The sequence below is a fragment of the Monodelphis domestica genome, chromosome 7, assembly GCF_027887165.1.
Source record: "Monodelphis domestica isolate mMonDom1 chromosome 7, mMonDom1.pri, whole genome shotgun sequence".
NCBI lineage: Eukaryota > Metazoa > Chordata > Mammalia > Didelphimorphia > Didelphidae > Monodelphis > Monodelphis domestica.
In genome coordinates, this window is record NC_077233.1 from 229,848,177 (window position 1) to 229,867,186 (window position 19,010).

General features: G+C 37.5%; 1 protein-coding gene across 7 annotated transcripts in view; it reads right to left on the reverse strand.

Annotated features, from left to right (window-relative positions):
- Positions 1 to 19,010, reverse strand: part of LOC100026608 (phospholipid-transporting ATPase ABCA3-like) — a 268,136-nt gene that overhangs the window by 47,644 nt on the left and 201,482 nt on the right. For all 7 annotated transcript variants that reach the window (XM_016423876.2, XM_056806544.1, XM_056806543.1 and 4 more), the window contains 2 exons: positions 18,674 to 18,878; positions 16,469 to 16,688 (listed from right to left, as the gene is read on the reverse strand). In XM_016423876.2, the coding sequence (XP_016279362.1) occupies positions 16,469 to 16,688; positions 18,674 to 18,878 (425 nt within the window). The remainder of the gene's footprint in view (positions 1 to 16,468; positions 16,689 to 18,673; positions 18,879 to 19,010) is intronic.

A 19,010-nucleotide genomic window follows, 5' to 3' on the forward strand; every position in this document is an offset into this window, starting at 1 on the left:
CATTCTTAGACTATTAACTTCAGTGATATTTAAATAAACACACATATATGTACATACACATTCATATATGTACCAGGGGGATTTTATGCTTTCATCTTTATTGGATTACTTTCTTTTATGTTTTGTTTATATGGCTTGTGCATTCGAAAGAGGAGCTTTGGTACATCTTAGATGATTTTATCAGGTTATCTCTCATCTTGGAATGTAGGGAGAACCTGGCTCTGAAGGGATGAATGTATTATGAGACAGGAATTAGCAGAGATAAGAAGAGGAATGCATTATGGCTGCCACAAGTCCTGGAAGGAAAGTGGTGGGACACTGAGAAGATCCAAGTGAGTGCCAGATGCAGAATCTGTGCTTTAGGAAGTGATTTTGCTTTGATATTCAGTCTTTTACTTTTGTACATGTCTCGGCCCTTTTATTAAACTGCAAGCTTAGAGTAAGAGCAATGTTTTTATTCTTTGAATTCCTTCAGTCTTACAACATAGTAAGCATTTACTGTTTTTGTTCAATAGATGAATACTCTTTTCTCTCCCAAATGAGTGGAAAGAGAACCCAACTCTATGCTCTTATCTTTTTTTAAATTTTGCTTCTTCCTCACCCCCATGCCATGAAGTGACTTCCTCTTATCACTTCCTGATGCTGCTCCTTAATCTGGGCAAAGGGAAGAAATGCATGTGTGTGGACCAAATTTTCAGTGATGTCTTAATATAAAAGTAATTTTCTTGGAGAAATGAGACATAGAAAAAACGAATCTCCAAAGAGAAGAGAACTAAGGGTAAGTAATTAATGGAGTTTCCTTCTAGTAGGGAGAGAAAAGCAGAAATGGCAGTAAAATGTAGATTGAGCTAATGATAGTATTGTAAGCAAGAGTAATAGAACTAGAGAATGGAAAGATTTGTTATTCCATGACAAAGCATAATATCCATTATTTTAAAATGTTTTGGGAAGTATTTGTGGTTTGGGTGGATACGTTCATAAAAAAAAATTTAAAGAACATTTAACTTTGCCTTCAAGAGTCAAAAAACCTTATAAAAAAGGCTTCTCTCTTTGATCCTGAAAAAATCAGTTTTGCTCCCTAAAGAAGTAGTTCCTCTGATTGATTTCTTGAATTATAAAGATAGCATTAAATTCAGCTTTGGGTAAACTTTGATCTTCTGAACTTTAGTCTAGGGAGAGGATTTGGAGAATCAGAGAATATTAAAAGTTTAAATGGAACTGGAAACCCCATTTTAAAACTGAAGAAACTGAGGCTTAGAGGATACACATGACTCAGTGCCATACAGTGAGTTGTTACAGTCAGAACTAGAATTCAGACCTGAGTTGTAAGGTCCAATTATTTTTTTTTAATTACCTCATTGCTGTCTCATATTTTAGGACCATGTACTCTTGAAACTAGTGGGAAAAGATAAGAAGATGGATTGAGAATGGTAATTGGGAAAAAACAGAGTTCTGTCAAAAGTGAAAAGAACTCTCATTTGAACCTTAAACAATCTCTTTGGCAAGCCTTTGTGCTTCAATAGGAAGAGAGAACTAAGGTTTTCATACCCTACCTAAAATCTGGAAAATAAAAAAACATCTGGCTGGTAAATTCATGGGAAGTATAAAATCTAGAATTTAGATGAAAGCTCTTTTCTCAAGTCTAAAATTGATATCTCAAAATTTTATCCTTAGGAAAAAGAAATAGTTGTATGACCAGGTATTAGCACCATCATCAAGGATAGCAGTTGTAAGATTTAAATTAATATCCAATAACTATGATATAACAAGTATTATATTTTAGAAGATTTATTAATAATCACTTGAAGTAAAAGAAATAAAAAGAACAAAAGTAAAAACCTGAGCTGCAAAGTATATCTAGGAAAAGGAAAGCATGAAGCTGACCATAGTTGGCCTGAATTGTGGTACCATAATGGGCATGTGGGTGTAATGTGGGTGAGTATTGTGGAAAAGATAAACATAGACTTTTAGAATTGGGAAGGATCTCAGATGCCATCTGGTCCAATCCATAACTAAAAAAAAAATTAATCCTCTCTCTAATACATCCATCAAGTGGTCATCAGGTCACTTGCTTGGAGATATCTAATGATAGAGAATGCCTCCTCTCTCACTATCTTTCCCTTTATCTTCCACTTCTAATGAGGGGAAATTCACTATCTGCCAAGGGTAATCATTTCACTTCTATACAATTTAAACTATTAGGAAGTTTCCCCATAATATCAAGTTTAATTTTTGCATCTTTCCAACTTTATATCCATTGATTTTGGTTCTGGCCTCTGGATTCAAAGAGAAGTGTACCCTCTTCTGTACATAATAACCTTTCAAATCCTTGGAGATGACTAGTTTGTTACACCTGAGACCGACCTCTCTTCTACGGGCTAAACTTAACCAGTTCCTTTCAATATCTCATTATTTTAATCATCTCATTATTTTAAGCACTAACTCAACTCTTATGGCTCCAGCCCACTTTTGCTCCATTAACCAAGCAGAATGAGGAAGCCCCATAGTTTTATAGAGGAGAGCCCAGATTTACTTGTCTCATAGATGGAAAAGCTTCCCTGCCTTGACACCAGCTGTATCACTTTATGAGATCTTTGAATATGAGAATGCCTACTAGCATCCTTTGCTTGGACTTAACTCCCATGACTAACAGACTTACACTACCTCTTCCTTTCTCTGAAGTGATGTCCAATGCTCCTCAAGTAAGCCATGCATTTCCCCACGTTTCAAATCATTTTCTTTCTCATTCCCCATTCACCTCAATCCTATCCTTCCTATGTCTACTTTAACCTTGTCTACCCCTTCCACTGTGTTCTCTGGAGCTCATTTCACAGGTAATAAATTTCTTTTCATGTTAGATTTGTTTCTTAGGGTTCCTTTATCTACTTAAATTAACAGAACGTATTACCTTAAACTATCAACCTATGTCTTTTTTACTCTTTCACTAGCAAACTCTCAGAAAAGCTATCTGCCCCCCTTTTTTCCTCTCATTTTTCATTCCTTCATAATCTGTTTTTCACCTTTAATATTACTTAAACTGCTCTCTCCAAAGTTACCCATGATCCATTAAATGATAGATTTAATGGCCTTTTCTTAATCCTCATCCTTAGTGACCTCCCTCTAATATTTGTCACTGTCAGCTATCCTCTACTCTTGGTTACTATCTTTTTCCTCAGTTTTCATTACACTGTTCTCTATTGGTACTCCTACCTGTAAGATGGTTATTTCTCAACCTCAGAGTCTTTGCTATTCAGTTATCCATCCATATTATTCCCCATAAGCGTGAGTGTATCACAAGGCTCTGTTTTAGGCCCTCTTACTTTTTTGCTTGGTGAATTCTATAAATCCTGTGGGTTTACTTATTTTTTTGTAGGCATCTGACTAAGATTTATATGTAACAGATGGAATTTGATCAGGAGATGCCTGAACAATTGATTTCCCCCTGAAATTGTAGAAAACAAGGGTCAGAAGACAGAAATAGTTAGGTTTTAGTCTCAAATTAAGAGTAAATAAGTGTTTTTTTAACCCCTGTAAAAGGCATGAAGAAATTCTTCAATCATGATTTACAGAATAGGAAGGCAACTGGCTATTGCCTGGCAAAAGGTTCAGCTATGCCTCTAGTGGCTCTTTAAAAATTAAGACACAGTCTCCTGGTTAAAGCAGATTAAAAGCTCTGAAGAATGTGAACTTTGGCAAATGAGAAGATTGTTAGCATTAGAAGCTTTCCTCTAATCCAGCCATTGAAGGGGAATCTTTCCATGCCCCATCGCTGAAAATGCCATTTTGCAGTGAACTACTTACCTTGGAGGAGAAACCTTGCCCAACAGAAAGCAGGCCTGGAAAGGATAACTTTAGAGCCAAGAGAAAGATGGACTGAAGAGATGAGCCTAGGTAGGGAGCCTACCTGAGGAATCTGCCCAGAAAGACACTATACTTGAGATGGTGTAGTTAAGAGGGGAACCATGAGGACTCCATGAGAAGAAAAAGAGCATTGGTATCTTGTACCATCAATCAGTCAATATTTATATATAGCACCTACTATGTATCATGTGATCAAGGATTTAGGACCAACTGAAAGTTTTTTAAGGATAGGGGAGAACATATTTGTAGGCAGTAGAAAATGAGTCAGTAGTCAAGGAGAGACTGAAAATAAGTGATAGTGTGGAGAATGACAGAGGGGGCAATATTTTGGAGGAAATAGGAAGGAATGGGCTTACTTGAACAAGTGGTTAGTCTTTGTAAAGAGTAAGGCCTCTTCACAGTGTAAGACAGGGGTGAAGGAAGAAAGAGTGGCAGAAGACATCTGGGTGTTAAAGAGATAGGTAGGAGGGTATTAGAGGGAGATCATTGTGAATGGTCTCAATTTGTAAATCTGTAAAATATGAGGTGAATTTCTCAGCTCAGAGAGTGGGAGGTTTGAGGAGAGATGAAAATGTTTGTAAGAATACTCTATGGAGAGGGGGACAGTGAGTTAATAAGGGAGATAAATTAAGACTGCCTAATAGTAGTGAGGACACTTGAAAGGATGTATAACATAAATTTGTAGTGGATCTAGTCAGAACAAATGCATGATTTTCTTCTACTTTTGTTCAGCAGCATGACAATGAGTGATGGGAGTGATCCAAGGCTGAGGTTTGACTGGTCATAATAATCAGCAATATGATTAGAGGGTAGGGACTCAATAGGAGAACAGCATAGGGACGAATTCAGTCACCAAGGAGTTAAGGTGAGAAGAGGAGGGAGTGGCAAGTGCAAGGAGAGATGGCCTGGGAGAGAACTGAGAGATGGGAGGTCATAGGTCAGAGGATGAAGAGTGGCATTTTTTTATGAGAAGGCAGAAGGAGAGGTGAAAAGTCAAAAGTTCATGGCCAAATAAGGGGAATTCAGAATTCTTCAATATGCATATGGTACATTTATGGGTGATAACAAGATTGAGGACATTACCATCTTTGTGTGTGACCAAAGTATGGTGGAGAAGCATTTAATGGGAAGTTGATTGAGGCACTGAGTAGTAAGGGTATTTTAGGGGAAATCAATATAAATGTTGAAGTTCCCTAGTTTGAGAGCAGGAGTCGGGGAGGAGAGAAAATTGTAAGCCACATATCAAACTCATTGAGGAAGGAAGGGTAGTGTGACCTGGTGTTCTGTTGACAGAAATTACCAGGATTTTGATTAGATGGTAGGAAAAGCATGAATCTCAAAAGAAGACAGGATACTTAATTATGGAGGTAGAGGGAGAACATAGAAGTGGCAATGGGGAGCAAGGAATATCCCAATTTCCCTGACCAGTGAATTGAGGAGAATTAGTGAAAGAGTAGGCAGAACTAGAAAGAGGACAGGAGGCTGTTGTCACAGTGAGCTAGGTTTCAGTAAAGGCTAGTAATTGGAAGGAGTGGGAAAGAAATAGATTTAAGATGAAGGGAAGTTTGTTGCTTATGGAACAGGCATTCAGAGGGCACGATGGAAAGATTGGTTAGAATTGGAATGAAACTTTGAGGAGTTTTGAGGGAATGAGACTGAGGAATTAGGTGATAGGGGCTGATAAATGGGGTATAAAGAGTATGACCAGGAGTAAGAATGTTCATCACTGAATAAAGGGGCTCTCAAAGGACAGATGCATCGATGTATGAAAGGCCTAAAATCAAAGGGAGTGTTGCTCTTTTTTATTATGGAGATTCTCCACATCCTAGTTGGGAGATAGGTCTGTCAGCAGGAGATAGAATATGTCTCATGCTGGTACAGATGGAAGTGGTTGCTTTGGAGAAGATGGAAGATGCCAGGCCTGGCCCTTATAATCTTTTCCTCCAGGGACATGCTGTACTCAACAGAAGATGGGAAGCTCAGGAGTTCTACAAAGGCAAGGTCTGAGGACTTTCACTTAAGGAGGCTAGTTATGAGGTGGCAAAAGGAAGAGGCAAATACCCTGGGCATATGGAAAATGCCTGGCCTAGCCCCTAGTATCTTTACCTCAGGGAATAACAGTGCCCAGTGGGAGACTATCAGAATATAAATTGTCTTGGCTCTGTGTTCCCTAAATGTCTTCTCTACTAGTGTACTCTTTATTCATGTTCATTTTATCCATATTTTTATATATTGACTGTAACACAATGCTCCTTAGGTTCATGGGGGTAAAGAAAATGTTATTCTTCTTTATGCAGTGCTATTTCAGTAAATTATCTTTGCTTTGAGCTAATTGTGTCAATTATAATTTGTAAAAACACCACTGGGGTGGGGCAGCTATGTGACTCAGTGAATTGAGAACCAGGTCCAGAGAAGGGAGGTCCTGGTTTCCAATCTGGCCTTAGACATTTCCCAGCTGTGTGACCCTGGGCAAGTCACTTAACCCCCATTGCCTAGCCCTTACTGCTCCTCTACCTTGGAACCAATACATAGTATTGATTCCAAGATGGAAGGTAAGGGTTAAAAAAACACACACGGAAAAACCACCACTAGGGATACACAAGCCATAGTTTTTCACGTATAGATTTTTCACATATATTGTGTGGCACTAGGTAGTCATCTCTAGGAGGACCCAACCTATACATTTGAGTCCTGGTTGGTAGCTCTAAAGACACACACACACACACACATACACACACACTTATACACATCTAGATATTTAGGTCTATGTATCTATCATATCTTTCTCTCTTTTTAGATATCTATATATTTCTATATCTGTCCAGCCCTAATCTCTCTCCTAAACTTAAGTCTTATATCACCACTTGTCTATTGAATATCAAATTGGATGTCTTAGAGTCAATTCAGTATATACAAAACTGAATTCACTATCTTTTCTCCAAAACCTACCTCTCTTCCATTCAAGGGATTAATTATTCTCCAACTCATCCAGATTCATGACCTTGGTTTTCATCTTTGACCCTCATATTCAAAAAGTTGCCAAATCTTGTTGACTCTTCCTCTAACACCTCTTTCAAATCTATTCTCTTCTCTCTACTCAAAAAATCATCACTTTAGCTCAAACCTTCATCTCCTTTTGATTGAGTTACTAAAATATTCTCCTAATTGGCCTTCCTGCCTCTAGTTCTTCCTCACTAAAGGCTTTTGCACAGATGCCAAAGCATGTCCCCACATTCAGCATTTTGCCTTCTATAGAAGTTCTAGAAATAGTATGGAAAGATGAGGTAATGATTTGGGAAGTATTTTTAAGAGGATGGTATAGATAGACTGAGTTTTGTTTCTGGAGTCTTATAGAATCAATGTCTTCAAATTAAAATTATATTACTGAAGTACTAAGTGTGACTCCCTATAGATTTTACTCCTCGGGCTCTGGATGAAGTGGTAAATTTAAAAGGACTTGTAATTACCATCTCTTTGTAATGGTTAGAATGGGATTGACTAAATTATAAGAGTAAAAAATGTTGTGGTTGCTGTTTATAGAAATGAACCCTTAAGTCACAAGACAGTTAATAGTGCAAATAGCTTTATCATAGTAAGATAAAGATAATAAGAGAAAGAAATATAGAAAGGAGGTAAAGAATTACCTAGCCTAATAACCTAAAGCCTAACAACCCAGAGTCTGTCTCCAAATCAGCCTCAGAAACCCTCCCATCCCATTCCTGCTGATCTCACCTTATTTGCCATTCCATTCACCCACTAGCTCTCCTACATCACCTCGCAAGAACCAATCACAATTCCTCAATTAGCCTGGTACCACCCAGGGGGGCAGTGCCTGTGGGATCAATTCCCTGGTTGCTGATTGACCCAAATTCAAAACAAATGGAAAGGAAGTCCAAATCTCTGATTGATCAAATCAAAATACAATTCTCCTTATCACACCCTTAATAATGAGGCTGCCTTTCTTGATTTTAAAATTTTGTGAAATTTAGGTCATTTTATATTAAAAATAAACATCAATAGTAAATATAAATAATAAGTCATAATCACCTCTTCTATTCCTTGTGTGAACTTTAAAAACTACTCCACCCTACTTAGATCGTACTTTAGGGGAAGATAAAGTTGTAATCTCCTGATTGAACAATGAAGGTACTTAGTTCTCACCTTATAGGGAAGCTAGAACTTTAAGATAAGCCTATTTTTAGATCTAATACAAAAAGGTGTTAAGTAACTATAAAGGTTAAATTAATCACGAAAAGGTCAAGTAACTCACAAAAGGTGAACTTAACAAAGAAGTGTGAAGTAGCTCAAAAGATATAATCTAACCAGAGAAGAATGGGCAGTCCTAGAGAAAAGTGTCTGCTGTGATTGGTAGATGTGAAAATTTAGAGGAGGAGACACAAGAGTGAAAGAGGATGAAAAGTTCAGTTTGGGACATTCAGTGATTTGGACATTCAGGGAATTGGACATACGGGCAGTTCAATGGTGAAACTCAGCCTGGAGGAGCTCACTCAGACAGCTTCCTTGAGACAGTCTTGTGGTGAGTGATAAGACTGACTTTCTTTTCCGTTAGGCTCAGGGAGGCCCCTTTGGCCAAAGCCTTTAACTACTGCCTGGCTCAGCCTGAGCCAGAGCAGTTTAAATTAACTCTTCCTCTCCCTCTCTTTTCTCCTTAATTCCTTCTCTCTGTATTAATTAAAATCACCATAATTTCCAGATGACTTGGGTATTTTATTATTAGGGATTTTCCCTGGCGACCAATTAATTTGTATTTAAGTCACAACGCTAAAATTATCTTTACACTTGTGATTATATGGAAATATAACCCTCTCTTCAGATCCTCCAACAGAGGAACATAGAATTATAGGATCATAGATTTAGATCTAGAAGGGACTCAAAGGTCATCTAAAGCAAACTCTTCATTTTCTTTTCTTTATTTTTACAGATGAGGAATATGAAGCCAAGAAAAGTTAAGTGACTTGCTCAGACTCAAACAGGCACTGGTAGAATGGGAACTGAACCCATATTCTTTGACTCCAAATTTAGAAGTCCTTCCACTTCACCATGTTAGAAGAGGCCTAACATGACAATCCAATTCATACTTGAAAAAGAATCCCCTCTGTAACATATCCAACAAGTGGTCATCCTGTCTGGGGACTTAAGTTTTATTTCTTTCCGTATACAGATTACTCCCAAATATGTGTATAGATTCTTATAGCTAGATCTTTAAGCATTAATACACTTAGATATTCAAATGATATCTACATTTTGGTTTTCTTCCTAATCTTTCTTCCTGGGAGGCAGAGTCAAGATGGCAGCATGAAGGCAGCAAACATTCAGACCTCTGAAAACCCTTCCTTACTGAATACAAACTAAATGCCTTTAGGGATCTGAAAATCAAACCTAACAACAAGACAGAGCTAAGGAAACTTCCTGCTGGACTCAACTTAAAAGGTAACCCCCTTCCCTCCAAAGCCGGAATTTGAGAACACTTAGGTTTAAGGGGAAGGAAGAAGGAAGGTCCTGGGACCCCTCCCCCACCCAGAGCACTAAAACTCCAGTGGCAGCTGGAACCTCTGGGTGGGCAAAGGCACTGGTCTGGAGGGAGTACCTTGTGGGGAAAGCTGTGCCAGGCTCAGAGCGTCCAACACAGGCAGTGGGGAAGCATATGGAGGATAAACGCAGAGCACAGAGAGGGAGGCATAGTTTCAGTAGTGGAGACACTCCATACTGCCCCCACCTTCCCGAGGATTTGGCCCCAGGGCACATCCAGCAACTAGGACAGTCTTAATCCCATCAAATCCTCCAGAGGACAGGGAAGCTCAAGCTCCAAAACCCCTCCCCCACAGACTGCACTGAGAGATTTACTGACAAAACTCCAAGGGTGAAGGCGGTAAGAAAAGCCCAAAACCACATACACACACATAAAACAAAACAAACAAACAAACAAAAAAAAAACAAGAGGAGCAAATATGAGCAAACAACAGAAAAAGAAAGAAATTAAAATCAACAGCTTCTATACAGGCAATGAACAAAGTAAACAGAACAGAGAAGGATGAGGGAATTCCAAGCAAAAAACCAGAAAACCCAGCGAATTGGATACAGGTTTTGGAAGAACTCGAAATAAAATTCAAAACACAATTAAAAGAGGCCAATGACAACTTTAAAAGCAAGATAAGTCATTTGGAAACAGAAAACAGTGTCTTGAAAGCCAAAATTAGTCAGCTTGAAAATGAGGCAAAGGAGATGAAAGATGAGACAAAGAAGATGAAAGATGACCTCCAAAGAAAATCAGCAGAAGGAGAAGGATGGCCAAAAAGCCAGGGTTGAAATCCAGTCTTTAAGAACCAGAATACAACAATTAGAAGCAAATGACTTCACAAGGCAGCAGGACACTATAAAACAAAATAAAAAGAATGAAAAAAATGAGGAAAATATGAAGTGTCTCATTCACAAAACAGAGGATTTAGAAAATCATTCAAGGAGAGCCAATTTAAGAATCATTGGTCTACCAGAAGACCATGACAAAAGAAAAAGCCTGGACATAATACTACAGGAAATAGTCCAAGAAAACTGCCCCACTATCCTAGAACAAGAGGGAAAAGTGGAGATTGAAAGAATCCACAGATCACCTCCTGTACTTAATCCCTAACTGACAACACCCAGGAATGTTATAGCCAAATTCAAGAACTATCAGACCAAAGAAAAGACATTACAAGCTGCTAAGAAGAAGTCATTAAGATACCATGGAACCACTAACACAGGATCTGGCTGCATATACACTGAAGGACCAAAAAGCATGGAATAGGACATTCCAGAAAACAAGGGAACTAGGTCTACAACCAAGAAACAACTTCCCAGCAAAACTGACTATATTCTTATAGGGGAAAGTATGGTCATTTAACAAAATAGAAGAATTCCAAGCATTTGTAAAGAAAAGACCAGACCTGAGCAGAAAATTTGATGCCCAAACACAGAACTCAAGAGAATCATCAAAAGACAATTAAAAAAGAGGGAAAAAATAAAAACAAAACAAAACAAAGCTATTTTAAAGAGACCCAATAAGTTAAAATGATATTTATCCTTATAAGAAAAGAGGTAATTGGTAACAGTTAAAATTGTTATTATCACTTGGGCAGCTAGAAGAATTACACTTAGAGGGAACAAATTGTATAGGATGAAATAAGACATAAATATGTATGCAGATATGTGTATGCATAAATACATATATATGTGTGTATATATATATATATACACAACTAGAGCTAAAAAAAGAGGTTAATACTAAAAGAAATGTGAAAAGAAACAAAAGGCATTAAATTTATATGTCAAAAAGAAGCTCATGGTGGGAGGGGGGAAAACATCAATACACTGGAAGGGTAAAGAGGTTGGAGATAGGAAATACTCAACTCTTGTGTGCATTGAAATTGACTCCAAGAGGGAAGAACAATCCAATCCATTGGGGGCATAGAATTGATTTGTGCCCTATAGGGAAGTAGAAGGGTAACAAATGGACTGGTGGGGAGGGAAGCAGTAGAAGGGAGGGAGAGGGTGGGGAGTAGTTTAAAAAGACTGTAAAGAAAATAAGAGGGGAATAAGAAGGGAGGGGGGGTAGAAAGGGAAGTAAAATAAGGGTGGGAATTAGGGGGACTGATTAAAAACAAAATATTGGTGTAGAAGGAAATAGTGAAAGAAGAAAAGGTAGGACTAGAAGTAGAAATCAAGATGCTGGGAAATACACAACTGGTAGTCATAACTCTGAATGTGAATGGAATGAACTTACCTATAAAACACAAGTAAATAGCAGAGTGGATTAGAAACCAAATCCCTACCATATGCCGTCTACAAGAAATACAGAAAAGGAAGGTAGACACCTATAGGGTCAAAGTAAGAGGATGGAGCCAAATATATTGGGCATCAACTGATAAAAAGAAGGTAGGAGTTGCAGGCATGATATCTGACAAACTTGATAAAAGGTAGTATAAACAAAGAGGAAATATCAGTACTCAACATGTATGCACCAAATGGCATAGTATCTAAATTTCTAAAGGAGAAACTAGTGGAGCTCAAGGATGAAATAGATAGAAAAACTATACTAGTGGGAGACCTGAACGTTCCTCTATCCGAACTAGATAAATCAAACAAAAAAATAAATAAGAAAGAGATAAGAGAAGTGAATGAAATCTAATCTTTCTTCATAATCTGTTGATCAATCCAAATTTTCATGTCATAATCAACTGGAATGCTCTTCTCCCCCAGACATTCTACTTTAATAAGTCTTTCTTGAGTCTTTTAATCTTTTTTACTACACTATTTAAATGTTCATCTATCCTAGCTTTTGGGAGAAAAATTCATTATTTGATAAAAACTGCTTGGAAAATTGGAAGACAGTATGGGAAAGTTTGGGTTTAGATCAACATCTCACACCCTACACCAAGATAAACTCAGAATGGGTGAATGACTTAAACATAAAGAAGGAAATAATAAATAAATTAGGTGAACACAGAATAGTATACTTGTCAGATCTTTGGGGAAGGAAAGATTTTAAAAACAAGCAAGAGCTAGAAAAAAATCACAAAATGTAAAATAAATAATTTTGATTACATTAAATTAAAAAAGGGTTGTACAAACAAAACTAATGTAACCAAAATTAGAAGGGAAGCAAGAAGTTGGGAAAAAATCTCTGTTAAAAAAACTCTTAACAAAGGTCTAATTACTCAAATATATAAAGAGCTAGATCAATTGTACAAAAAATCAAGCCATTCCCCAATTGATAAATGAGCAAAGGACATGAATAGGCAATTTTCAGATAAAGAAATCAAAACTATCAATAAACACATGAAAAAATGTTCCAAATCTCTTATAATTAGACAAATGCAAATCAAAACAACTCTGAGGTACCACCTCATACCTGGCAGATTGGCCAATATGACAGTAAAGAAAGTGATAAATGTTGGAGGGAATGTGGCAAAGTTGAGACATTAATGCATTGTTGGTGGCGTTGTGAATTGATCCAACTATTCCAAAAGGCAATTTGGAACTATGCCCAAAGGGCTTTAAAAGACTGCCCTTTGATCCAGCCATACCACTACTGAGTTTATACCCCAAAGAGATCATAGGGAAAAAGACTTGTACAAAAATATTTGTAGCTGTGTTCTTTGTGGTGGCAAAAAATTGGAAAATGAGGGGATGCCCTTCAATTGGGGAATGGCTTAACAAATTGTGGTATCTTTTGGTGATAGAATACTATTGTGCTAAAAGGAATAACGAACTGGAGGAATTCCATGTGAACTGGAATGACCTCCAGGAACTGATGCAGAATGAAAGGAGCAGAACCAGGAGAACATTGTACACAGAGACTGATACACTGTGGCACAATCTAATGTGATAGACTTCTCTACTAGCAATGCAAGGATCCAGGACAATTCTGAGGGACTTATGATAAAGAATGCTATTCACATCCAGAGGAAGAACTGTGGGAATAGAAACACAGGAAAAAAACAACTGCTTGATCACATGGGTCAACGGTGATATGATTGGGGATGTAGACTCTAAATGATCACCCTAGTACAATTATCAATAATATGGAAATAGGTCTTGATCAATGACACAAGTAAAACCCAGTTGAATTGTTCGTTGGCTATGAAGGAGGGAGGTTAGGGGGAAAGGAGAGGGAAAGTACACGAATCATGTAACCATGGCAAAATATTCTAAATTAATTAATTAAATTAAAAATTTCAATTAAAAAAATAAAGAGCATTGAACAGAAAAAAAAATGTTCATTTAGTATTTCCTCTATAAATTTTGTTGGATCCACTCCCTTCTATTTGTTCACACAGTCATAAATCTAAACTAGGCCTCCTAAACATCCATTCATTCCTAGACCAGCATTGGCAAAGGCTTTCAAGTTCACATGCCCATAGGGCAACTTTAAGCTCTGTGAACTCCCCACCTTATCTGAGAGATTGGAGGGAGGAAGTAATTGCTTTGGATTGCTGGACAGAGGGGTGGGGATGCAAAAAATGTCCTTGGGTGCTGGGAAGAGGGGGAACAGAGAAGCTCCCCTGTGCTGGGGCTAGCATGCATGGCAATATTTCACCAATGCTGACCTAGACTGTTGTTACAAGCCTCTTAACATGCCCCCCCACCCCTTAACATTTTCTTCTACAAGGTTTGCTGCAGAGGATGAAGGTAATTTTCCTCAAGTATAGGTTGTATCATAATCAGGTTTCAAAGAAACTTTGTCTTTTTGAGTGAAATCCACATTCGTAATCGTAAATTTTAAGAGTATGATTATTGATTGTTTTCATTTACTTCCTAACCCAAGAAATGCTTCATTACAGCCAAATCAATGGTGTGCTATATTTAAGTTATTAACTCCTGTCTCTATTTCTTAAACTATAGGTTCATATGGAATTTTCTACATTTCTTAATAGTGTTTGTATTTGTTATTCAGAGGGAGGAGGAAGGAAGACATCTTAATTCATTATCTTCTGGGCTAAAGGGTCTAAAAACCCATGATTTGGAATGAAGGGAAATTGGTTGGTATGGAATTCCTCATCATATGGACAGATAAATATAGTGGCTGACATACACACATCTTTGAATCATGTCCAAGTGAAATATTTGGATCAAAAACACTTTCAGAACTCTGATTTTACAGAAGAAACACATGGCTATGGTACTATCAGAAATAATTAAAATCCTATTTGTAGAGAAACTCTTTTTTCTTTCTAATTTTCTACATAAAATAAAAACATCACCTCTGTTTTCTCAATAAATGAACCAGGATTTAAAATGATCTTCCACAAAGAATTTTATGTGTTATACAGTACTTATAATATAGTAGATTTCATGTATTATAAAAAATATTGTCTGAAATCCAATTTTTTGAGATGTTAACTGTGAAGACAGGATTAACTCTCCCCCTGTCCATTTTTAGATTAAATCACCAGAAGCATATACACCCCACTTACACTTGAGTGTGGGAGGCCTATATCCCCTGTGTGCTGAAAGTGGGTGACAATCAGAACCCATTGACTACTCCCTCGGCAGATCTAAGAAAATTTATAGACTATAATTGGTTCACATAAAAGGGGAAGGGAGGCACAGGGAGTGACAAAAGGAATGGTCTTTAAAAATGCCAAGAACTTCCTGTGAAGAGGGCTTTCGCCTTTAACTTGACCTTGGGTTGATTGAGGACTGCTTCTAGGTTTACCAGGTGGGTGAGTGAGAAAGGCTGACTCCCTTCCCTGGCTTCTTCTAGCCTCTGGAGAGGTCCCTCTTCTTGGAAGATGCCTCCTGGCTAAAACCCTTGTTTAATTTACCTCTGGGCCCCCTTTGCTGGAGCCTCTTAAGCCCTGCCTGATTCTGACCAGGCTGGAATAAACATCTACTCTGATTTTCTTACTTTCACTCTTTCTCCTTTTGCAAATAAATTACCATAAAAATCATTTGGAATTAAGTAATAATTCCTGGCAACCATACTCTTAAATTATTTAGCCCAACCCTTTAATTTTAATCCCTTACATTCTAGCCCTTACATAACATAAAAGATCACAGAATTATAATTTGTAAAAAAAAAAAAAAAAGGGGGGGGTGTTGCATGTTACCAATTTTATTTTGTCTTCTGCATTTTATAGATTATTTCATGATTACTGTGTTGGGAAAAGAGCCTATTAGCAGAATTAATGTTTTGTTATAAAGAATTATCTACAGTTTATCTACAATTAAATACATTATCTACATTATCTACAATTAAATACACTTTTGTATTTAAAGCAATCTCTAGAAGAAGATAATAGTTTTTGGTGGTTCTGGGTACCTAACTCTCTACTTTCCATAGGTTCATTGTATTGGTATTCTCATTTTTTATTTTTGTGCCTTTTTCTAGTAAAGTTCATCCCTCAAAAATTAAGGACTGGGGGGGCAGCTGGGTAGCTCTGTGGATTGAGAGCCAGGCCTAGAGATGGGAAGTCCTGGGTTCAAATCTGGCCTCAGATACTTCCTAGCTGTGTGACTCTGGGCAAGTCACTTAACCCCCATTGCCTAGCCCTTACTGCTCTTCTGCCTAAGAACCAATACATGGTATTGATTCCAAGATGGAACCTAAGGGTTTAAAAAAAATTGAGGACTGATTGATTTATTCCTATTTTAGACATTCCATCCAAGAATCATCTTTATGTACTTCCCTAGATCACTCACTACACATTTGTTTATAGTATCATCTTGAGAAGATTTTCGGGAAATAAATACCTCAAATACTGCTATATATACAACCAATGTATGCCATAAAAGTCGTTGGATTAGAGGATTAAAAGGAAAGTTATTCCAGTATGTTTCTTAAACTAAGATCTACTTTGCCTCACTTAAGTATTAATCTATAGTGTTGATTGAAGTCTTCAAGGAATCAAAGACTCCTCTATTTGAAAGATCACTATACATTATCTACTCCAATATAGAACAGATTTATGATCACTGTGAATTTTAATTTCCCTACCTTAAACCCTGTTTCTTCTCACTCACTCATTCACTACTTTCCCTTGGGAAAGGACTTATTTGGGAAGAGGATAACTGAAGGGAGAGGGAGAGAAAGCACTGTTTCCCTTACCTTTAGATTTTGCCATGTAAACAAAGAGGAAACTGATCATGCCTGAAAAGAAGTTGAATACAACAAGTTTGGCATAGGCAGTGGCACTACTAGAAAAAAAGAAGCTCATCAGGTACATGAGGGGGATGACAGACCAGCCATATACCAGGAAGATCAATAATGTGTTTATGAAGTGAAAGTCTTCAACGAAAGCATCCATATGACAGATTTTGAACACCATCTAAAAACAGAGACCAAATATAGAGATGGAAAAATGAGTAAGAAACAAGCAGTCTATAATCTAAGAATCCTAGAGATAGAGAAAAATGGGTAGTTTCTCTTTTTAAAGACAGGGGTATGAAACTCCTATTCAGCCAAACCATTTTAATAACCTTTAAAAAAGCTGGCTCATCAAAGGGAAAACAAAGACATTGAGAAGGCTTTTTATATACATCTTATTTTTGTTAATTTTGTTTCAATCCCTAGGTTAGGAAATGCATTTGAGCAAGAATGCGGTTATGAGCACAATTATGTCTGGGACACGAACTTTTTTTTTTCCCCCATGGTTACATGATTCTTTTCTCCCTCCCCTCTTCCCTCCTCCATCCTGGAGTTGACAAGCAATTTCCCTGGGTTATACATACATCATCACTCAAATCCTAGTTTCATATTATTCATTTTTATAATAGAGTAATCTTTTAAAACCAAAACCTCAAATCATGTACCCATATAAACAAATGACAAATCATATGTTTTCTTATAGATTTCTACTCCATAGTTCTTTCTCTAGATATGGATAGCATTCTTTTTTATCCATTCCTCAGAATTGTTCTGGATCATTGCATTGCTGTTAGTAGCAAAGACAATCACATTTGATCATCTCACAATGTTTCAGTTACTGTGTGTAATGTTCTCCTGGTTGGCATATCTCACTCTGTATCAGTTCATATAGGTCTTTCCATTTCTTACAGAAATCAAGCAGTTCATTATTCTTTAGTGTACAATAGTATTCCATCACCATCATATATCACAATTTCAGCCATTCCCCAATAGAGTGTGTGGAAGTGAAATTAACTCTCCCCTGATTGTGAATAGTAAATTAACTTCCCTTCCCATTTTTAGATTTAATCACCAAAAGTGTACACATCCCACTTAATCTTTAAGTGGGGGAGGTCTGTGACCCGTGTGTGTGTGTGTGTGTGTGATAGTGGGTGATGAATCAGAATCGACTGACTGCCCCTGGGCAGTACTAAGCAAAACTATAGACTATAATTTGAATATGTAAAAAGTAGAGGAAGGCACAGGAAGCATCTTTAAAAGTTATAACTTCCTGTAAAGGGGAGTTCTCTCATTCTTCAGAGTTCTGAGTTCCAGTTGGAGGCTGATGAAGAATCTGCTGACTGGACTTGAAACCTTGGACTTGGTGAGACTGTTCTTAAATCTCTCCCTTTGGACTGACATGTGGTGAGTGAAAAAGAGCTGACTCCTTGCCTGGATTTTCTAAAGGGACTAGCCTCAAGAGAGTCCTACTTTCTTGAGAGAGACTTCCTATATCCCCAGGTCCTCTCCTCAAAGCTGAGCCCCTCTGGCTAAGGTTGAGCCAGGGATCAGAGCAAAATACTTAGTGCTTAGGCTAGATATCTTACCCTATCATCTCTCTGATTTTCTTACTTTCACTCTTTCTATATTTCATAAATAAATTGTTAAAGTAAATCTCTTTGGAATTAATTAAATTTCTGGTGACCCTATTCTTAAATAATTCAGTCCAACCTTTTATATTTCTACCCCTAACAAGAGACAACCCTTCAGTTCCCAATTTTTGCCACCACAAAAAGTGTAGCTATAAATATTTTTGTACAAACAGGACCTTTCCCATTTTAAAAAACTTTCTTTGGGATACAAATCCAGTCAAGTATTGCTGGATAAAAGGACACACATTCTTTTAAAGCAGGGCACCAGCTTTGTGACTAGTACTCATCAGTGCACAAATGAAAAAGCATCTAGGACTAGACTTCTGAAGACACCCAAAGATCAGAAAACAAACTTTCATCTACTGAGGGCAGGGAGAGGGAGGCTACTCAGAAGAAGACTTCCAAGCAATAGGAGTCAGGAGCTGAGCTCAGCCTTTGTGACTAGATTTAAGAACAGAGTAGTATTAAACTGAAGGAAGCTCCAACCTGGAATAATGGACTTTAACACACACAGATACATTCCTATAATACTCACCAGTAGCAGGAGGCAAGGAATGAAAAAGATGAAGAGGTCCCACAAGAAGGCAGAGCACCAGAAGTTAATTATTCCTACACCACTCACAAATTGGAGGTGCTTTGCCTTAATGATTCTCTCAGTGACTGTCAGAAGACAAAAACTACTGGCTAAGGCAGCCATACCAAAGAACAAACTGAAGGCAATTTCTTGTCCACGACTGCCCCTGTGAAAGATAGACATGGAGAGACATTAGTTTGCCTGGCTAGATTGGTAGCAGAGAAGATTGATTCATATCAGGAGCTAACTCCCACATCATGATATTTTAATGTACAAAATATTAGAAGAAATATTAATG